At 39.3% G+C, this 24,030-nt stretch overlaps 1 protein-coding gene across 1 annotated transcript in view; it reads right to left on the reverse strand.

Annotated features, from left to right (window-relative positions):
- ALMS1 (ALMS1 centrosome and basal body associated protein) overlaps window positions 1–24,030 on the reverse strand; it is a 212,170-nt gene that overhangs the window by 117,690 nt on the left and 70,450 nt on the right. Inside the window, exons 10-12 of the mRNA XM_053663400.1 lie at window positions 17,345–20,364; window positions 14,438–17,306; window positions 13,282–13,406 (exon numbers count right to left, since the gene is read on the reverse strand). Coding sequence (XP_053519375.1) covers window positions 13,282–13,406; window positions 14,438–17,306; window positions 17,345–20,364 — 6,014 coding nt within the window. The remainder of the gene's footprint in view (window positions 1–13,281; window positions 13,407–14,437; window positions 17,307–17,344; window positions 20,365–24,030) is intronic.

The raw sequence follows: 24,030 nt of genomic DNA on the forward strand, positions 1-24,030 counted from the left end.
GCATTGGTCACAGAACTAGAACAAAGAATCCAAAAATTACATGGAACACAAAAGAACCCCAAAGCAACAGCAATTTAGAGAAAGAACAACAAAATTAGGGGTACCAAGCTACCTGATATCAAATTGAACATGTTGCTAAGTGAAATAAGCCAGTCAGAGAAAGACAAGTACCATATAATTTGACTCATATGTGCAATCTAATGAACAAAATAAATAAGCGAGCAAAATACAACTAGAGACAGTGAAATAAAAAACAACCTGAGAGTAACCACAGAGGTGGAGGGAGAGAGATAATAGGGGATAATGAGGGGGGGGATCAATGAACATGTGTGAGGGACACATGGGCAAGGCCAAAGAGGGTGGTTCAAGGGTGGGAGGCAGGGATAAGTTGGGATGAAGGCATGGTGGGGTGAATATGGAGACAACTGTACTTGAACAACAATAAAAAAATAATTAAAAAAAATGTAAACCTTATTAAAGGCCTATTACTGATTGCAGTAGCTGTTTAAGGAAAGAAAGATAAGTAAGCTACCAATCCAAAATGAGGAAAATTAGTTTCATGGGGAAATACAAAAAAGAAAAAAGAAAAAAAATGGGTAGAAGACCTAAATAGACATTTCTCACAAGAGGACATACAGATGGCCAATATACCTCATACCTGTCAGAATGGCTATCATCAATAAATCAACTAACAAGGGACCTCTCCCCCACATACAGCCCCACAACACAGCAATGGGGGTTGCCCCACCCTGGTGAACATCTAAGGCTCTGCCACTTACTACATAACAGGCCTGCCGAGACAAAAAAAATATGTCCCAAATAGAAAAACAGATCAAAGCTCCAGAAAAATACAACTAAATGATGAAGAGATAGCCAAACTACCAGATGGAGAGTTCAAAACACTGGTAATCAGGAAATGACTGAGTATGGTCACAAAATAGAGAAAAAAGTGAAGGTTATAAAAAGTGAAAAAGAGAAAAATGTACAGGGAACCAACAATGAAAGTAAGGAAACCAGCACTCAAATCAATGGTCTGGAGCAGAAGGAAAAGATAAACTTTCAACAACAACAGAATGAAGAAATGAGAATTCAAATAAATGTGGAGAATCTCTGGGACAACTTGAAACATTACAACATCTGAATCATAGGGGTAACAGAAGGAGTAGATGAAGACGAAGAAATGGAAAACTTATTTGAAAACATAATGAAGGAGAATTTACCCAATCTGGTGAAGGAAATAGACTTTCAGAAGTCCAGGAAGCTCAGAGAGTCTCAAACAAGTTGCACCCAAGGAGGAACACACCAAGGCACATCATAATTACATTACCCAGGATCAAAGATAAGGAGAGATTCTTAAAAGCAACAAGAAAAGAGGAGACAGTTACCTACAAAAAAGTTCCCATAAGACTATCAGCTCATTTCAAAAGAAATACTACAGGTGAGAAGAGGGTGGCAAGAAGTATCTGAAGTCATGAAAGGCAAGGACCTACATCCAAGTTGCTCTACCCTGAAAAGCTATCATTTAGAATGGAAGGGCAGATAAAGTGCTTCCCAGATGAGGTCAAGTTAAAAAAGTTCACCAAACCCTTATTATATGAAATGTCAGAGAGACTTATCTAAGAAAAAAAGGAAGGTCAAAAATACAAACAGTAAAATAGTAACAAACTCACAACTATCAACAACTGAACATAAAAAAAGAAAAATAAAACCAAAAAGGAACTAAGCAAACAATAGAACAGGAACAGAATCACAGAGATGGAGATCACATGGAGGGCTATCAGTGGGAAGGGGGAGTGGGGATAATGGGGAAAAGGTACAGGGAATAAGAAGCATAAATGGTGGGTATAAAGTAGACAGGGGGAGGTTAAGAACAGTATGCGAAATGGAGAAGCCAAAGAACTTACATATAAATCCCATGGACATGAACTAAGTTGAAGAAATGATGGTGGGAAGCAGGGTACAGGGTGGAGGGTAATAAAGAGAAGAAAAATGGGACAACTACAATAGCATAGTCAATAAAGTGTATTAAAATTAAAAAAAAGAATGAAATCTGGCCATCTGCGATAACATGGATAGGCCTACAGGGTATTATGGTTGTAAGGCAGACACAAAAAGACAAATACCATATGATTTCACTTACATGTGGAATCTAAAAAACAATATAAATGAACAAACAAATCAGAAACTGGCTTAGTACAGAGAATTAGTGTTTTCCAGAGTGGAGGGGAGTTGGAGAACTAGGTGAAAAAAGTGACGAGATTAAGATGTACAAATTGGTAAATACAAAATAATCACAAGGAAGTAAAGTTCAGAATAGGGAATATAGTCCATATTATTGCAATAACTATGTATGGTGCCCGGTGGGTACTTGAATTATCGAAAGATTGCTTTGTAAATTATGTAACTGTCTAACCACTATGCTATATACCTGAAACTAATATAAATACTGAATGTCATCTGTAATTGAAATTAAAAAAAAATTCCTGCTATTAATAAATACAATGTCTTTCTATTTAATTAGGTCTTTTATTCTCTCTTTTTAGTACAAATCTTAATATTTTCCAATGATGATCTTATATATCTTTTGTTAGACTTACCCCTTGATACTTTTTAGTTTTGTTTCTGCCATTAAAAATAGTTATCTGGACTTCCAGCCAAGATGGAGGCATAGGTAGAAATACTGTACCTCCTTGCACAACCAAGTTTATGAACCACAAACATTTAGAAACCAGAATGCAACCAAAACAGAGAGAAAATTGAACTGTACTGATGTCCTACAACAACAAACTATTCAGTCAGCAGCTGACAGAGAGGGGTCGCAGGAGGATAAAGTGGCTGGACTGACCCAAGTGTGCAGGTGGCAGTTGGCAGATCCCAGGCATGGGGTGGCAATGGGTAGACCCAGTGAGGGTACAAGGCAGGTGGCTAACCACAGACACACATTTGTGTGCAGATAAACCAGGCAAAGGAGCAAGCAATGAGACAGACCGTGCAAACCAGGGCACCACACTGAAATTAAAGCCTAAAAGCACCAACTGGAAAAACTTTCGGGGGGTCGAGGTGCCTGGAGAGGCTCTCAAGCTCACAGAGAGTTCGCTGGAGAGACTCACAAGGTGTGGAGGATGCACAAGCCCACACATCCGGAAACCAGCACCAGAAGGACCCAATTTGCATGTGGAAAGCGGCAGAGGGGACCGAAATCTGTGAGAGAGCAGAAAAAACACCATTGCCCCTCTCTGACCCCGCCCCCCCAAACAGCATCACAACCCAGTCACCTGGGTTGCCCCGCCCTGGTGAACACCTAAGGCTCTGCCCCTCATATGTAACAGGCGCAAACAGACCAAAACACTATGGCTCAGGAAGAATAGCTCAAAGCCCCAGAGCCAATACTTTCTAAGAGACAAAGAGATAGCCAACCTATCAGATGCACAGTTCAAAACACTGGTGATCAGGATGCTCACAGAACTAGTTGATTTTAGTCACAAATTAGAGGAAAAAATGAAGACTACACTAAGTGAAATGAAGCAAAATGCACAGTGAACCAATAGTGATGGGAAGGAAACTGGGACTCAATCAAGTGGACCAGAAGGAAGAAAGAAACAACTAAACAGAAAAGAATAAACAAACAAGAAGTCAAAAAAGTGAGGAGAGTCTTAGAAACCTCCAGGACATCTTTAAATGTTCCAACATCCAAATTATAGAAGTACCAGAAGGAGAAGAATAAGAGCAACAAGTGGAAAACTTATTTGAACAAATAATAAAGGAGAACTTCCAGGAAGTTCAGGAAGCTCAGAGAGTCTGAAAGAAGTTGCACCCAAGAAGGTACACACCAAGGCACATCATCATTACAGTAACCAAGATTAAAATGAAGGAGAGAATCCTAGAAGCAGCAAGCTAAGGGGACAGTCACCTACAAAGGAGTTACCATCAGACTGTCAGCTCATTTCTCAAAAGAGACCTTGCAGGCAGGCAAGAAGGGGCTGGAAAGAAGTATTCCAAGTCATGAAATCCAAAGACCTACATCCCAGATTGCTCTATCCAGCAAAGCTTTCATTTGGAATGGAAGGACAGATAAAGTACTTCTCAGATAAGGTCAAGTTCAGGGAGTTCGTCATCACCAAGCCCTTATTATATGAAATGTTAAAGGGACTTATCTAAGAAAAGGAAGATAAAAAATATGAACAGTGAACAGTGAAAGGGCAGCAAACTCACAGTTATTAACAACCACACCTAAAACAAAAGCAAACTAAGAGGACAGCTAGATCAGGAGCTGAACCATAGAAATGGAAATCACATGGAGGGTTAGCAACAGGGGAGTGCGAGGAGGAGAAGGGGGGAGAAGGTATAGAGAATAAGTAGCATAGATGGTAGGTAGGAAATAGGGGAGAGGGCAAGAGTAGTATGGAAAATATAGAATCTAAAGAACCTGTGACACATGGACATGAAATAAAGGGGGGGGGAATGGGGGCAGGGGTTGTGCAGGGTGGAGGGGAATGAAGGGGGGGAAATGGGACACCTGTAATGGCATAATCAATAAAACATATTTAAAAAGTTTTCTTATTGAAAGGTCTTTTTCTGTGATTTCAACATCTCTTTTGTTCTGTTTCTTTTCCACTAATGTACAACATATATTCAGTAAAGCATATGAATCTGAATAATTTTTATAAGTATGTATCCAGATCCAAATATTCAACACCTCCTATATCCGAGAAGACCTTTTATATCTCTCTTCCCAGTCAATACCACACACCTGGACCCACTAGAGTTAAGCAGTACTCTTACTTCACTATTAGATTAGTTTGCCTGTTTCTGATTGCATAGAAATGAAATTATTCAGTGTGGCTCATTTGTGTCATCTTTTGCTAAACATAATGTGAAATCCATTAGTGCTGTAGAGAAAACAGTAGTCTTCTCTTTTCTATTGTTGTGGAGAATTCTACTGTAGGAATAAATCACAACTGATTCATTTATTCTATTCTTGATGGACATTAACACTGTTTCAGTTTTGGGCTATTTAATTACATTTTTTCCATGTCTTTTGAGGAATACATACACTGGTATCACTTGAGCACATAACTAGAAATAAAACTGTAGTATCTTAGGGCAAGTGTATGTCTCCCTTTATTAGACAATGTGAAACTGGACTTTATGAATATGATACCAGTAATCACCCTAAAGGTAAAAGGACTGAATCCACCGATCCAAAGGTACGGAGTACCTAGATTAATTAATAAACAAGACCCAAGTACATGCTGCCTTCAGGAGATCCATCTCAATTCCAAAGACAAACATAGGCTCCAGGTGAAAGGATAGAAGATGATTCTTCATGAAAATGGTATCCAAAAGAAGGCAAGTGTAACCATACTTATATGAAACATAATAGACTTCAAAACAAAAAACAAGGTACAAGAGACAAAGATGGATATTTCACGATAAAGGGGACAACCTACGGCAAAGACACAAAACATTTACTAATATATATATGCACTAAACTTAGGAGTACCAAAATAAGCAATTATTAACAACCCTAAAAGGAAAAATAGCATCTCAATAATAGTAGGCAACTTTAACACTTACTTACACTAGTATCATGGAGAATGTCAAAAGGAAACAGTGGGCTTTAAATGATACATTATATACCTAAGTAACTTAATAACTATTTCCAGAACTTTCAATCCAAAACCAACAGAATAGATATTCTTCTAAAATGCACATGGATAATTCTTATGGATAGTCTGCACTAGGACACCAAACAAGCCTCAATAAATTAAAAAAAAAACAAAACACTAAAATCACATCAAATACCTTTTCTGACCACAACGGTATGAAACTAGAAATCGATTACAAAAAGAGTTTGAAAAATCACAAATATGTAATTAAAAAACACACTACTGAGCAACTATTGAGTCAATGAAGAAATAAAAGCAGAATTCAAAAGATACACAGACACAAACGAAAATATAACATACAAAAATATTTGGAGTGCAGCAAGAGTGGTACCAAGAGGAAAGTTTATAGCAATATAGACCTACCTTAAGAAATAATATCTCAAATAAAGTCTAACCTTACACCATAAAAAAAAGAAAAAAACCCCAAAACAATGAAACCCACAGTTGTATGAGAAAGAAAATAAGAAATATCAAAGAAGAAAGCAACAGACTCAAAAAAGACAACAGAAAAGATTAATGAAACTAAAGGCTGTTTCTTGAAAAGATAAAACTGACTAACAAGCTCAACTCATCAAGGTAAAACAGAAGATTCAAATAAAGTCAGAAATAAAAGAAAAATTGTAACAGATAACCAAGGAAAAGAGAGGACCATAAAAGAATACTACCATCAAATTGGACAACTGAAAATGAACAAATTTTGGAATCATAAAACCTTCCCAAATCTGAAGAAATAGAAGAAAGAGACAATTGTGAAGAAATAGAAACTGTGAACTGGCTGATTACTTTTAAGGAAATTGAAAGGGTAACCAAAAATCTCTCCTATTCAAAAGTCCAGGAACAGATGGCTTCCCCTGGTGAGTTTTAATAAACATTCAGAGATTAAATACTTATCCTTCTCAAACTCTTCCAAGAAACTGAAGAGGAGGAAATGCTTCCCAGCTCATTTTACAATACAAACTTTACCCTGACAGCAAAAACAGGCAAGGGCAACACAAAATATAGAAAATTACAGGCCAGTATCTGTGATGAAAACATAGATGTAAAAATTCCCAATAAAAGATGAGCAAATTAAATACAAAAGTACATTTAAAAATATCATACACCACAATCAAGTGCGATTCATTTTAGGGATGTGAAGACAGTTCAATATGCAAGTCAATCAACATGATAACACCACATTAACAAAATGAGGGATAAAAATCATATGACCATCTCGACACATACAGCAAACCTGACCAGTGTGGCTCAGTTGGTTGGGCACTGTCCTGCAAAGGGAAAGATCACTGGTTCAATTCCTGGCCAGGGCACATGCCTGGGTTGCAGGTTCAGTCTCCAGTCAGGGGGTGTATGAGAGGCAACCTATCCATGTTTCTCTCTCACATTGATGTTTCTCTCCCTTTCCTTCTTCCTCCCTTCCCCCTTCTCTAAAAAATGTAAATAAATAAAATCCTTTTTTAAAAAAGATATGGCAACATACAACACTCATTTATGACTTAAAACATTAAATAAAATGGGCATAGAAGGAAAGCACCTCAACACAATAAAGGCTAAATATGACAAACCCACAGCTAATGTTTTACTAAATGGTGAAAAACTGAAAGCTTTTCCTCTAAGATCAGGAACAAAAAAAAAGCGACCACACCACTGTTGTTCAACAGAGTACTGGAAATCCTAGTCAGAGAATTCAGGCAAGAAAAAGAAATAAAAGGCATTCCAAATTACAAATAAAATAAAATTGTCACTGTTTGTAGATGATAAGATTTTATACATAGAAAACCCTAAAACTCCTCCCCCAAACTATCAGAAGTAGTAAACAAATATAGTCAAGTTGCAGGATACAAAATCAATACATAAAATCTGTTGTGTTTCTATACACTAACAATGACTTTCAGAAAGACAAATGAAGAAAACTATCCCATTTATAATGACAACAAAAAGAATATAATACCTAGAAATACATTTAACAAAGGAGGTGAAAGACCTATACATTGAAAACAACAAGATATTGTTGAAATAAACTGAAGACAGAAATGGAAAAATACTCCATGTTCATGGCTTGGAAAAATTAACACTGGTAAAATGCCTATAATACTTAAAGTTATTAACAGATTCAATGCAATACCTATCAAAATTCCAACGGCATTTTCCACAGAAATAGAACAATAAAAAAAAACAATTTCTGTCTATTTTGTTCAGTGATATAACCTTAGCAAATAGACTGGCACATATTAAGCATCCAATAAGCATTTTTAGAATGAATTCCAGACATTAGGGAAATGATTAGTGTTATATTTATATTATGAAATGCCATATGACCATATAAAATTATACTTCTAGAGTAGTTTTAAGGGAAAATAGTCATATATTTAAGTTTAAAAAGTAGCATCCAAAAAATACACACGGTTGTGGCCAATATGAGTTCACTAAAAATGAGTCATACTAGACAAACTGTAGTTCATAATCCCTCAAATAACAAATTGAAGGAAGTCAAATATAAAATGGTGAATAGTAAAGTACTTAACCCCAAAATGTTGATGTGATAAAAGATGAAAAAAAAGAGAATTTTTTTATACTGAAAGCACCTAAAGAAACATGGCAACAAAATGAAACACTGAAATAATTATAACAGGTTTTTCACATACATGAATATTTAGAGGCATATTCAAAAGCTGCACATCCCTCAACTTAACCCCAGTTGTCAGAAAATCTTATCTGAAAAGTTTTAGACTTTTCCACAATGACCGCGTCTTACTGAACATTTTTACCAAATATACGGACAAAAACAGTTACATAAATGGCATTAGGATGGAGGGATATTTAATACAACGGAAGACCTAACTGAAATTCGATATCATTCCAATAATCTTGAACACTGATATAAAATCAGTAAGAAGACAGCACAATTTAAAAGTTATATGTAGACTTCCAGCCAACATGGAGGCATAGGTAGACATACTGCCTCCTCACGCAACCAAAATAAGGACAACAACAATTTAGAAACAAAAACCAACCAGTACCAACAGAAAATTGAACTGCATGGAAGTCCTACAACCAAGGAGTTAAAGTAGACACATTTACCCAGCCCAGTAGGAGGGGCAGAATCCCATGGCCAGGAGCAGAGGGGTTGCAAGCAGTGGCTGGTAGACCTGGGCACGAAACGCAGCAAGGTGGCAGCAGGTGAACCCAGTAAAGTGGTGGATTATGAAGGGGTGCGACGCACAAGGCGGCTCGCTGACTGGGCGATCCCACATACACCTGTATATAAGCCAGGCAAAACTGGGTAGTGAGAGAGACTACACAACCCAGGGCTCCAGCAGGGGGAAATAAAACCTCAAAACACCAATTGAAAACACCTGTGGGGGTTGAGGAGCCAGGAGAAACTCCCAGCCTCACAGGAGAGTTCGTTCGTTGGAGAGACCCATAGGGTCTTAGAACGTATGCAAACCCACCCACCACAAAGGAATCAGCACCAGAAGGTCCCAATTTGCTTGTGGGTGAAGTGACCAATATCCAGCAGAGGACAGAGCAAGCGCCACTGTTCCCTCTCAGACCCCTCTCCCACACATAGTGTCAAAACCCAGCTACCGTGGGTTGCCCCGCCCAGGTAAACAACTAAGGCTATGCCCCTCACTACATCACAGGTGCATTAAGGCAAATGCCCCCCCCCCCCGCAAATGGCCCAAATGAAAGAACAGATCGAAGCTCCAGAAAAAATACAACTAAGTGATGAACAGATAGCCAACATATCAGATGCACAGTTCGAAACACTGGTGATCAAGATGCTCACAGAACTGGTTGAATTTGGTTGCAAATTAAATGAAAAAATGAAGGCTATGCTAAGTGAAATAAAAGAAAATGTACAAGGAACCAATAGTGATGGGAAGGAAATTGGGACTCACATCAATGGAGTGGACCAGAAGGAAGAAAGAAACAACCAAACAGAAAAGGGCGAAGAAACAAGAATTCAAGAAAATGAGGAGAGGCTTAGGAAACTCCAGGACATCTTTAAATGTTCCAACATCCAAATTATAGGGGTGCCAGAAGGGGAAGAGGAACAGCAACAAGTGGAAAACTTATTTGCACAAGTAATAAAGGAGAACTTCCCCCTTTTGGCAAAGGCAATAAACTTCCAGGAAGTCCAGGAAGCTCAGAGAGGCCCAAAGAAGTTGCGCCCAAGAAGGAACACACCAAGGCACATCATAATTACATTAGTCAAGATGAAAGATAAGGAGAGAATCTTAAAAGCAGCAAGAGAAGACAGTTACCTACAAAGGAGTGCCCATAAGACTGTCAACTGATTTCTCAAAAGAGACCTTACAGGCAAGAAGGGGCTGGAAAGAAGTACTCCAAGTCATGAAAGGCAAAGACCTATATCCAAGATTGCTCCATCCAGCAAAACTTTCATTTAGAATGGAAGGGCAGATAAAGTACTTCTCAGATAAGGTCAAGTTCAAGGAGTTCATCATCATCAAGCCCTTATTATATGAAATGTTAAAGGGACTTATCTAAGAAAAAGATGAAAAACATGTATACTAAAATGACAGCAAACTCACAATTACTAACAATCACACCTAAAACAAAAACAAAAGCAAACTAAGCAAACAACTAGAAGAGGAACAGAACCACAGAAATGAAGAACATATGGAGTTATCAACAGGGGAGTGGGAGGAGGAGAAGAGAAGGGGAGAAGGTACAAAGAATAAGTAGCATAGATGGTAGGTAGAAAATAGACAGGGAGAGGGTAAGAATAGCATGGGAAATGTAGAAGTCAAAGAACATATGTATGCCACATGAACTAAATGGGGGGAATGTGGGTGGGAGGGGGTGTGCAGGGTGGAGAGTGAAGGGGGAAATGGGACAACTGTAATAGCATAATCAATAAAATATATTAAAAATAAGAAAGAAAGAAAGAAAAAAAGAATTATATGGACAAGATATGAGAGTAGAATTTGGTCAGTTCATGTTTTTTAAAAAACACCACAATATGATATGACCAGAAGTAATAAAAAAATATATTGGCTAAAAGAGAATTACTACAGTTACTTTATGCTAGTCAGAACATATGAAATTTTTTGCTTAATGTAATTTGAAACAATATATTTTAAGAAGAATAGCTTTTGAAAGCTAGAGTCTAGCATTATGCTAAGTGTGAAAAGCCAGGCAGTGAAAGACAAATACCATATGATCTCACCTAGAAGTGGAACCTAATCAACAAAAGAAACAAATGAACAAAACAGAACCAGATACATGAAAATAAAGAACAAACTGACAGTGACCAGGGAGGGGGAATAACAGGGGAAAGAAGGGAAAGGGGCAAGTCAAGGAACATGAATAGAGGAGACACAGGCGTAGACAATGGGAGTTGGGGGAACAGGGTGGGGGAGAGCAATGGAGAAAAAAGGTGGGACAACTGTAACTGAACAATTTAAAACAAACAAACAAACAAACAAACAAACAAACAAACAAACGTACCCAAAGAAAGGTAATTTGATTGCTGAGAGGTCTGAAAACATCAGCATTATGATCATTAATGAAACAAGGAAATGCAGATCACTGGGAGAAATATGTACTTTTAAATAATGACAACAAATTATCCATATTTGTTAATTGTGTTTTTCATAAGCATATGTGCGAACCTAAAATCCAGTCTAACTTATAGTTTTAAAAACTTTTCCAAAATTGCCAAGCCAAATAATTATTCCATATCTCTAATGAACTATATTCTAAGAAACTATGAATTAGACCATACGGTCCATGCATATGATAGCTATATCAATTTTAACAGGAATAATAATAATAATAACAGCTGCCAATTACTTAGCACTAATCAGGTATCACACATTCTATTAAGCATTTTATAGAAATTATCTCATGTAAGCCATGCCAAAACCCTGTAAGACAGGTATTATTATACCCTATTACTATTAAAAATAGTGGACCAAATGCCCTATCAAGAGAATGAATAAACTATGATATGTCCACACACTGGAAACTTACAGAAATAAAAAGTAAACTAAAACTACATACATCTACACAGAATCTCAAAAACCTAAAACTGCATGAAAAACACAATTCTCAGAATATATACTACATTAATTCCATCTATTACAGAGTTCAAAACCATACTGAACAGTAAGAAAATCAATACATGTCCCCTGGCTGGTTTGGCTCAGTGGACTGAATACTGGCCTGCGAACCAAAGGGTCACAGGTTTGATTCCCAGTCTAGGGCACATGCCTGGGTTGCAGGCCAGGTCCCCAGTGGGGGTTGTGTGGGAGGCAACCATACACTGGTGTTTCTCTCCCTCTCTTTCTCCCTTCCTTCCCCTCTCTAAAATAAATAAATGAAATCTTTAAAAAAAATAAAATCAATACATGTCAAAATAAGGAGTAAAAAGAGTTATGACTGGGGAAGGGGACACACAGGACTTCAGTGTCATTTGATAACCTTCTATTTCTCAAGATGTATGGCTGATAATGCAGGGATTAACTTTATTCCTTATATATGTATGTTTCATGTCTTCTTTTCTGTGCATGAAACAGTTCACAATGGAAGGAAATTAAGTACTATTAAAAAGGAGGTGAGCCCTAACAGGCGAGGCCCAGTTGGCTGGGCATCACCACTCAAAGGGAAAGGTCACCTGTTCAATTCTGGGTCAGAGCACATGCCTGGGATGCAGACCCAGTCCCTTGTTGGGGTGCATGAGAGAGGCAACCAACTGATGTCTCTCTCCCTCCATTCCCCTCTCTCTAAAAAGTAAATAAATTTAAAAAAAATTTTATTTATTTACTTATCTTTAGAGGGGAAGGGAAGGAGAGAGGGAGAGAAATATCAATGTATGGTTGCCTCTCATTCGTCCCGATAGGAACTGGCCTGCAAGCCAGGCATGTGCCCTGACTGGGAACCGAACTGCGGTTGTTTCATTCACAGGCCTGCACTCAATCCACTGAGCTACACCAGCCAGGGCAATAAATAAAATCTTATAAAAATAAAAGTGAATTATACATAGGCTATTATAGTTCTCTGTTCCTAAGCAGAAAATATATATCTGAAAATAGCTGGACTTTCTCTGCATCTCAAGATATCACCCTCAAGAGAAAATAAGATTGACAACAATATATGATAAAACAAATCTATTCTTATTTTCCAAAGGAGGTAATTTTTTTTTCTTTTAATTGTTGTTCAAGTACAGTTGTCTCCATTTTCACCCTACCACGGCCTCCTGCCCCACCCAACCCTACCACCCACCCTTGAACCCACCCCTTTGGCTTTGCCCATGTGTCCTTTTACACATGTTCCTTGATGGACCTTCCCCTACTTCCTCCCATTATCCCTTTCCCCTATGTCCTCTGGTTACTGTCAATTTGTTTTTTATTTCAAGGTCTCTGGTTATATTTTGCTTGCTTGTTTGTTTTCAATAGATGAACCTGAAATTAATCAAAACTCGGAATCTAATCCTCAATCTTAACTTTTGAAGAATTAAGACTCCTAACACTTTAAACCAAACACTATCAGTGACTCGGCTAGAGTCATGAAAGCTGAGGTAAGAGATCTAATTTCTACTACTCTTTCTTTTACATTTTGTCTTTTCATTTCTACATTTTTTTGATACCTTGGATAAGTCATCTTGACAGAACAACTTTGCTTTGATCTCTTCCACTTTTCTCCTGTCATCTTCATTTAATTCTGAAATGGAGTAGCCACAGTTGTGAGCCATATTAAACTTCAGATTCCAGGCTGTAGAGAAAGCATAAGACACTTGAGATAAGACAATGCAAAAAGTGGCAATTTATCATTCATTTTAAGAGCACAGATCATCATTACACCTACTCTAATACCTAACATGTACGAAAGAGAGTGCTCTAAATTACATGACAAACTATTAATAGTTATTGAGAGATCATTTCATTGAAAAGTCTGATTTTTTAAAACCACATTCTACAGACTTTTCTCCATAGAGGCTCCTTTAAATATGGTATTCAATCATTTTTATCATAATCTTCCTTCTAATCAGGACAGTCCCTTTGCCTTCCCTATTAGCTCTATAGTTACTGCCACTTTCATAAGAGCTAATATTTTAAAATAAATAAAACTTGGGAGTTTTTTTGAGAATCAAAATATGCACAACTGATTAAAGGACTAGTTTAGGAAGATAATCTCAAGGAAAAGATTCCCAGATAGGCATCTATTGCTTACAAGTTGTACTTTATAATATATTCTCCACATTGCCCTAAATATTTTTAACAGAATTCCACTATTTGAGATTAAAAGGATTAATTCTTTCTTAAAACTGTAATCCAAGTTCTAGTGTAAAATACCTTGATTAGTTTTTTTCAATGTTTACCTAAGATCTGTTCCAAGAATTTTATTAGCAAAGGGGATGAAAAACTATATGTAGTTTTATGATAGAAAGTAATTTAGGGCAGAGCAAACTGAATTTTTTTTGTCTCCAAAATAAGGGTACTATAATGGGAGGATCAGAGAAACATGAGAGCTTTAGGAACCCTAGCTCCCTACCCTCCTTCAGACATCAAAACTTACTTTTCCTAAGATCCTAAACTCAGACTAGCATTAACAATATTAATATTGTGACTTAGCTACATTATTGGTTAAATAGGCTTATTCTGGATTGCTGTAGAAGATGTAATCATCCTACCAGTTCTATCAGAAAATAAATTTAGAATGCCAAACACTTAACTTTAAATAAATTATTAAACTACAATGTTTATAAGCTTCACCCGCCTTCATAACAAATTATCAGTTCCTACCTCGTGCGCGTACCCGGCATTCCTCTTCCTCTGCATTTCTGAGTATTTGTTTAGCATGATTCAATGAGGATTCACATTTCAGAAGGTTTTTCACATGTGCAGCCAGTGAATCTACACTACTACCACCCCCATCATCACTCTCTGACACACACTCTTCCTCTCTGCTATCTGTCATGCTTGTCTTTGGTGAAGGATGTGGAAATAAGTTTAGTAGAACATCAGAAACTGACTCTAAGGAATTACTGTCCCATGAGCAGGAACTTGCGTCACTACTTGAATCGCTTTTTATGATAGTCATCATAGGGATAAGAATTTTATTTCCAAAGGTTCCACTACACCCTTCAGGTTCAGATCTCATTACAGATTTGGCTGCTTTATATTGCCTAAGGGTTTCATCCAATGCCACTCTAGCTTTGCTTTCTGCTTCCTGTATAGGACTTCTAACTGCAGTTGAACTAATAAACTCCCAATTTTCAACACCTCTCTGGCATTTCAGGTTCGTCTCTGTGTTAGTATCCTTCTGTATGTACTTGCTGCTTGGATTCTCCTCTGTGAATGGCTTTCTCGGAGGCAAATCAACACTGGATTCATCAGGTGTACAGGGTTCTTTGAAGCAAACAACCTTCTTAGATTGAATAAATGAAATATCACTAACATCTCTGAAAGGTACAAGGGGAGCAGGAAAATTGCATCGTTTCAGTGCTATATTTTCAGCCTCCATTAAAAGTGTCTGAATCTGTTTAAGAGTTTTTGAACTATTATCTGTATACTGGATTTCCTCAGAGCCGACATCTTCAAAACCTGAAGGTTCTGTCTTATTTACTACAACTCTGTAATCAGCTTGAGAACTTAAAGGCATATTGTTGGAGATAATACTAGAGTGAGAAGAATCCAAATTATCTATTAGCCTTTGGACATGGTCTGAAACAAGTTTGTGCTTCTCACTATGTGAATAAGTACCAGAGTGACCCGTTGATAACCCAGTGTTCTCATCAGCTTGCCCAAGACCACTTGAGAACTTTGGGGACTCTTCAGTTAGATGTCTATCTGGCAAATCCTGTTGATAGAATCTATTTGGTTTTTCTCTGTATGAAAAAAAACGAGGAGGAGCTGTTGGTAACACAGTTTTCTGGTTATCTGGTTCTAGAATTGTTGACACCTTCAGTACATCTTCAGTTAGATGTTTTTCTGGCAATTCCTGTGCAGATAAAATATTAGATTTCTCTCTGTTTGAATAGGAACTAGAAGTAGGTATCCCAGAATTCACGTCAGTTGGTTCAGGGACAGGAGAAGCCTTCACAATATCTTCACTATGATGTCCACTTGGCAAATGCTGTTTAAAGAAAATACTAGGCTTTACTCTCCGAGAATAAGAATTATGAAAAACTGTCAGTAATGGAGTCTTCTGGTTGTCTGATCCAATCACGGTTAAATTCTCGGGCTTCTCTCCATGTGAGTAGGAAGTAGAGGAAGCTGTTGGTAACTCAGTCTTCTGGTCATCTGGTAAAACTACAGTTGAAATCTTGGGTTTCTCTTTAGGGGAGTAAGAACTAGAGGGTCCTGCTGATATCTCAGTCTTTTGGCCAGCTGGTACAGGAAGAACAAAAACTTTTAAAGCTTCTTCAGTAGTATCTGGCAACTCATGCTGGTAAAAAGTACCACCCTTTTCTCTGTATGAGTGGGAACCCGAGGGGATTATTGGTATTCCGGTCTTCTGTTCAGTTGGTCCAGCAACAGTTGAAACTTCCAAAGTTTCTTCAGTAATATCCGGCAACTCCTTCTGATAAGAAGAGATGGGGCCCTCTCTATGTGAATAGGAAGAAGAGGGAACAATTTGTATATCAGTCTTCTGGTCAGGTGGTCCAGAAACTACTAAAAGTTTTAAAGCATCTTCATTATGATCTGGCAGCTCTTGCTGATAAGAAATGATGGGCTTCTCTTCATGAGAGTAAGTAGTAGAGGTTACTACTGGTATCCCAGTTTTCTGGCCAGCTAGTCTGGAACCCCCTAAAACTTTTAAAACCTCCTGAGTAAGATCTTGCTTGTAAGAAATGAGGGGCTTCTCTATATATGAATAGGAATTAGATGGTACTGTAGGTATCCCAGTCTTCTGGTCAGCTGTTCCAGGAACACCTGAACCTTTCAGAGCCTCTTCAGTTACATGACTACCTGGCAACTCCAGTTGGTAAGAAATAATAGGCTTTTCCCTATGTGAGTAAGAAGTTGTTGTTGGTTTTCTGGTATTCTGGTCACCTGGTAAAGGAACAACAGAAATTTTCAAAGCCTCTTCAGTCAGCTGACTATCTGGCAAGTCCTGTGGGTAGAAAATCAAGGGCTTCTCTCTTTGAGAGTAGGAAGCAGATGATACTGTAGGTAACCCCATCTTCTGTTCAGCTGGTTCAGGAGAAGCTGAAACATTCAGAGCCTCTTCTGTGATATGTCTATCTGGTAAGGCCTGTTGGTAAAAATTAATGGACTTCCCCCCATCTGAGTAGGCACTTGTAGGTATTCCAGTCTTCTGGTCACCTGGTCCAGGAACAGCTGTAACTTTCAGAGCTTCTTCAGGTACATGACTCCCTGTCAAGCCCTGTGGGTAGAAAATAATGGGCTTTTCCCTAAGTGAGTAGGAACCAGAAGGTTCTGATGGTATTCCAGTCTTCTGGTCAGCTGGTCCAGGAACAGCTGTAACTTTCAGAACTTCTTCAGGTACATGACTCTCTGTCAAACCCTGTGGGTAGAAAATAATGGGCTTTTCTCTATGTGAGTAGGAACCAGAAGGTTCTGATGGTATCCCAATCTTCTGGTCAGCTGGTCCAGGAACAGCTGTAACTTTCAGAGCTTCTTCAGGTAAATGACTCCCTGTCAAGCCCTGTGGGTAGAAAATAATGGGCTTTTCTCAACCAGAACCCTCCATCTCCCCTGTGGGTAGAAAATAATGGGCTTTTCTCTATGTGAGTAGGAACCAGAAGGTTCTGATGGTATCCCAGTCTTCTGGTCAGCTGGTCCAGAAACAGTTAAAACTTTTAGAGCCTCTTCATGTAGGTGACTGTCTGGCAAGGCCTGTGGCGAGATAAAAATATGCTTCTCTCCACGTGGATAGGAAGTAGAGGGTACTGTTGATATCCCAGTCTTCTGGTCAGCTGGTCCAGGAATGATGGGAACTTTCAGGGCCTCTTCAGTGAGATGAGTATCTGGTAAATCCTCTGGATAAAAAATAATGGGCTTCTCTCTATGTGAGTAGGAACCTGAAGGTTCTGATGGCAACCCAGCCTTCTGGTCAGCTAGTCCAGGAACAGCTGTAACTTTTAGAGAGTCTTCAGGTAGATGACTGTCTGGTAAGCCCTGTGTGTTGAAAATAAAGGGCTTTTCTCTATGAGAGTAAGAAGTAAAGGGTATTACTGGTTCCCCGGTCTTCTGTTGAGCTGGTCCAGGGACAGCTAAAACTTCCTGACCCTCTTTAGTTAAATGACTAACTGGCAACTCCTGTTGGTAGATAATATGGGGCTTCTCTGTATGTGAGTGAGAAGTAGAAGATACTGTTGGTATTCCACTCCTTTGGTCAGCAAGTCCAGGAGGAGCTGAAACTTTCAGAACTTGTTCAGTGAGATGACTTCCTGGCAATGTCTGTTGATAGAAAACAGTGGCCTTCTCTCCATGTGAGAAAGAAGTAGAGGTTCCTGTTGGTAGCTCAGTTTTCTGGCCACTGAATCCAGGAACAGCTGCAGCTTGCTGAGACTGTTCAGGTAGATGACTCTCTGGCAACTTTTGCTGGTAGAAAAGACTGGGCTTCTCCCTATGTGGGTAAGAAGTAGAGGACACTGTTGGTATCCCTGTTTTCTGCTCAGTGGATCCAGGAGCAGCTGAAACTTTTAGAGCCCGTTCAGGTAGATGACTTCCTGGCAATGTCTGTTGCTGGAAAATAAGGGGTGTCTCTCCATGCGAGAAAGAAGAAGAGGTTCCTATTGGTATCCCAGTCTTCTGGTCAACAAATACAGAAACAGCTGCAGCTTGCTGAGACTGTTCAGGTAGATGACTCTCTGGCAACTTTTGCTGGTAGAAAAGACTGGGCTTCTCTCTAGGTGGGTAAGAAGTAGAGGACACTGTTGATATTGCTGTTTTTTGCTCAGTGGATCCAGGAGCAGCTGAAACTTTCAGAACTTGTTCAGTGAGATGACTTCCTGGCAATGTCTGTTGATAGAAAACAGTGGCCTTCTCTCCATGTGAGTAAGAAGTAGAGGTTCCTGTTGGTAGCTCAGTCTTCTGGCCACTGAATCCAGAAGCAGCTACAGCTTGCTGAGACTGTTCAGGTAGATGACTTCCTGGCAATGTCTGTTGCTGGAAAATAAGGGGTGTCTCTCCATGTGAGAAAGAAGAAGAGGTTCCTATCGGTATCCCAGTCTTCTGGTCAGTGAATACAGAAACAGCTGCAGCTTGCTGAGACTGTTCAGGTAGATGACTCTCTGGCAACTTTTGCTGGTAGAAAAGACTGGGCTTCTCTCTAGGTGGGTAAGAAGTAGAGGACACTGTTGATATTGCTGTTTTTTGCTCAGTGGATCCAGGAGCAGCTAAAACTTTCAGAACTTGTTCAGTGAGATGACTTCCTGGCAATGTCTGTTGATAGAAAACAGTGGCCTTCTCTCCATGTGAGTAAGAAGTAGAGGTTCCTGTTGGTAGCTCAGTCTTCTGGCCACTGAATCCAGAAGCAGCTATAGCTTGCTGAGACTGTTCAGGTAGATGACTTCCTGGCAATGTCTGTTGCTGGAAAATAAGGGGTGTCTCTCCATATGAGAAAGAAGCAGAAGTTCCTGTTGGTATCCCAGTCTTCTGGTCAGTGAATACAGAAACAGCTGCAGCTTGCTGAGACTGTTCGGGTAGATGACTGTCTCTCAGCTCCTGCTGGTAGAAAACAGTGGCCTTCTCTCCATGTGAGAAAGAAGTAGAGGTTCCTGTTGGTATCCCAGTCTTCTGGTCAGTGAATACAGAAACAGCTGCAGCTTGCTGAGACTGTTCGGGTAGATGACTGTCTCTCAGCTCTTGCTGGTAGAAAACAGTGGCCTTCTCTCCATGTGAGAAAGAAGTAGAGGTTCCTGTTGGTAGCTCAGTCTTCTGGCCACTGAATCCAGAAACAGCTGCAGCTTGCTGAGACTGTTCAGGCAGATGACTCTCTGGCAACTTTTGCTGGTAGAAAAGACTGGGCTTCTCTCTATGTGGGTAAGAAGTAGAGGACACTGTTGGTATCCCTGTTTTCTGCTCAGTGGATCCAGGAGCAGCTGAAACTTTCAGAGCCTGTTCAGTTAGATGACTGTCTGGCAGTTGTTGCTGAGAGAAAACAATCTGTTGCCTCTCTCTGTGTGAAAAGGAACTAGAAGGTACTGTTGTTTTCTCACTCTTCTGGTCAACAGGACCAAGAACAGCTGAAACTTTTGGAGCCTCTTCAGTTTGATCACTATCTGGCAATGTCTGTTGGTAGAAGATACTGTGGTTCTCTCCAAGTAAGTAGGTACTTGGAGGGACTGTGGATAGGTTGGTCTTCTGGTCAGTAGGTCCAGGAACAGCTGAAAGTGTTAGAGGCCCTTCAGTTAGATTGTCTCTCAAGGGCTGTGGGTAGAAAATACTGGGCTTCTCTATTAATGAATAGGAACTAGAGGGTAGTGTTGATATCCCAGACTTCTGGTCAGCTAGTTCAGAAACAGCTAAAACTTTTAGTGCCTCTTCAGTTACATGGCTATCTGCCAATATCTGTTTGTTAAGGCTGTCAGTATGTAGATGAAGAGTATTTTCCACAGAAGATCTTACAACCAACTGAGGGAAGTCCTCAGGGGTCAAGGGTAAGTAAGATCCAGTATCTGAATCTCCAGAAGTGGTAGTGATGCCTGCCTTCAAGTTGGATTGAGTAATTTCAGTTATGCTTCCTTCGGAAATATCTCCTGAAAAAAAAAAAAAAGAAATTACTTAATTCTGATGATAGTATATATTTTTTGAATTAAAAAATACTTCTTTTATTCACTAAAAGAAAGGAAACATTCCCTCCTTGGGACTTTACACTCTAGAAAGGAATCCTACAGAAATAGTCATGAAAAGACACAAATATTTACACTCAAAGATATGTATTACAAAGTCTTTTAAAGTAGCAATCTAATGTATAATTTAAATATTCAACTGACTTCCGTCAAGATGGAGGCATAGGTGGAGACGCCGTGCTTTCTCTCACAACCAAGTTTAGAGACAACTAAATATTAGCAACAGAAAACACAGCCAGAACACAGAAAATCGAACTTTTCGGAAGTCTGATAACAACAAATTCTTCAGCCTGACCGGTAAGAGGGGCGAAGCCAGCAGCTGGCAGAGCGGGGTTGCACAGAAAAACTCAGTCAGATGGACTCGGGCGCGCGGAACCCAGGTGCAGGGTTGGACCTAGTAAGCAACTCAGCGAGCGACTGCAGGGAAACAGCGAGGGAGCAGGGCTGCGGGGTGACTGTGGTCGCGCATTCGTGCGCAGATAGACAAGCGAGGGAGTGGGCGGTGAGACTACTGGACTGAGCAGGCCCCACGGCCAGCGGCAGCAGAGGGCGCCGCCATTTCCCTGCTCTGACCCCGCCTCCACATACGGCATCATAACCCAGCGACCTGAGGGGCCCCCGCCCTGGTGAACCACCTAAGGCTCTGCTCCTCACCCAGCGGGGCAAAACAGCAGAGGGGGTGGCCATTTCCCCGCTCTGACCACGCCCCCACATACAGCATCACAACCTGGCGATCTGGGAGTCCAAGGCTCCACTCCTCATACTTAACAGGTGCGAACAGACCAAAAAATGGCTCAAGAAGATCTCAAAGCCCCAGAGCCTATAAATCTAAACGATGAAGAAATAGCAAAACTCTCGGACGCACAGTTTAAAACACTGGTCATCAGGATCCTCACAGAACTGGTTGATTATAGCCACAAATTAGAGAAACATATGAAGGCGAAACTAATTGAAATGAATGGAATTGTACAGAAAACCAATAGCGATGAAAAGGAAACTGGGACACAAATCAATGGAGTGGACCAGAAGAAAGCAAATAATGGCCAAACAAAAAAGAGTGAAGAAGCAAGAATTCAAAAAAATGAGGAGAGGCTAAAGAACTTCCAGGACATCTTTAAACGCTCCAACCTCCGAATTATAGGGGTACCAGAAGGGGGAAAGGAACAGCCACCAGTGGAAAACTTACTTGAACAAATAATAAAGGAGAATTTCCCCAATCTGGCAAAGGAAATAGACTTCCAGGAAATCCAGGAAGCTCAGAGAGTCCCAAAGAAGTTGGACCCAAGAAGAAACACACCAAGGCACATCATAATTATATTAGCCAAGATTAAAATGAAGGAGAGAATCCTAGAAGCAGCAAGAGATAAGGGGGCAGTCACCTACAAAGGACTTCCCATCAGACTGTCAGCGGATTTCTCAAAAGAGACCTTGCAGGCAGGCAAGAAGGGGCTGGAAAGAGGTATTCCAAGTCATGAAATCCAAAGACCTACAACCAAGATTGCTCTATCCAGCAAAGCTTTCATTTATAATGGAAGGACAGATAAAGTGCTTCTCAGATAAGGTCAAATTCAAGGAGTTCATCATCACCAAGCCCTTATTATATGAAATGTTAAAGGGACTTACCTAAGAAAAAAGAAGATAAAAAAGATGAACAGTGAAAGGACAGCAAACTCACAGTTATTAACAATCACACCTAAAACAAAAGCAAATTAAGAGGACAGCTAGATCAGGAGTGGAAACATAGAAATGAAGATCACATGGAAGGTTAGCAACAGGGGAGTGGGAGGAGAAGGTACAGAAAATTAGTGTAGACGGTAGGTAGAAAATAGATAGGGAGGGGGGAGGGCAAGAATAGTATGGGAAATATAGAATCTAAAAAACTTGAGACACGTGTTCATGAACTAAAGGGGGAGAATGGTGGGGGAGGGGGTGTGCAGGGTAAAGGGGAATGAAGGGGGGAAAATAGAACAAATGTAATGGCGTAATCAATAAAAAATATATTTAAAAAATCAGCAAACCAAAATCAATAATAAAATAAAGGTTCCTATACCATGACCAAGTGGGATTTATCCCCGGGATGCAAGGATAGTTCAACATCTGCAAATCAATAAAACAGAAAACATTAACAAAATGAAGTTTAAAAATCATATGATCACCTCAGTAGATATAAAAAAAGCATATGACAAAATTCTACACCCATTTATAACAAAAATGTTCAACAAAGGGGGCACAGAGGGAATTATCTCAACATAATGAATAGTCAACACCTAACATCATATCCAATGGTGGAAAGGTAAAACCTTTTCTTCTAATAACAGGAACAAACCAAGGATGCCCACTCTCACACATTCTTTCCAATTCTTAGCACTTTTATTGAACATAATACTGGAAATCCTAACCAGAGCAATCAGGCAAGAAAAAGAAATAAAAGGCATCCAAATTGGAAAGGAGGAAGCAAAAGTGTCATTGTTTACAGATGACAAGATAGTGTACATACAAAATCCTATAGACTCCATCAAAAAACTACACGACCTAATAAGTGAATTTGGCAAAACAGCAGGCTACGAGGCCAGTATTCAGAAATCAAAGGCATTTTTGTATGCCAACAATGAAATATCAAAAACAGAAATCAGGGGGAAAATCCCATTTGATATAGTAACAAAAACAAATAAAGTACTTAGGCATAAACCTAACCAAGGAGGCAAAAGACCTGTACAAGGAAGACTGTACAACACTGAAGAAAGAAATTAAGGAAGACACAAAGAAATGGAAGCATGTACCATGCTTGTGGATTGCAAGAATTAACATCAACAAAATGTCCATCCTACCCAAAGCAATTTACAGATCCAACGCAATTCCTATTAAAGTACTATATTTCACAGATATAAAACAAATATTTCAGAAATTTATATAGAACCATAAAATGACCCTGAATAGCTGCAGCAATTTTGAGAAAAAAGAACAAAGTAGGAGGAATCACAATACCTGATATCAAACTGTATTACAAGGCCAATGTACTCAAAACAGCCTGGCACTGGCATAAGAACACACACATAGACCAATGGAACAGAACAGAGAGCCCAGAAATAAACCCAAGCCTCGAAGGTCAATTAATATTTAACGAAGGGGAAGAAGCATAAAATAGAGTAAAAATACCCTCTTCAACAAATGGTGTTGGGAGAGCAGGACAGCTACATGCAAAAAAATGAAATTTTATCACCAGCTTACACCATACACAAAAATAAATTCAAGGTGGATAAAAGACTTAAATATAGGTCGTGACACCATTAAAGTCCTAGAGGAAAACATTGGCAGGAAAATCTCATACATTCCATGCAGCAACATCTTCACTGGTATGTCGACTGGTATGTAAAGCAAGGGACATAAAGAAAAGAACAAAGAAATGGGACCTCATTAAATTAAAAAGCTTCTGCATGGCTAAAGAAAACAGCATTAAAATGAAGAGAGAACCAACTACATGGGAAAACATATTTGCCAATGACACCTCAACAAGGGTTTGATCTCCAAAACATATAAAAAACTCACACAACTCTGCTCTAGGAAGACAAAAAA

This window comes from Artibeus jamaicensis, unplaced genomic scaffold (assembly GCF_021234435.1).
Source record: "Artibeus jamaicensis isolate MK-2021 breed Jamaican fruit bat unplaced genomic scaffold, CSHL_Jam_final contig_3174, whole genome shotgun sequence".
Classification (NCBI taxonomy): domain Eukaryota; kingdom Metazoa; phylum Chordata; class Mammalia; order Chiroptera; family Phyllostomidae; genus Artibeus; species Artibeus jamaicensis.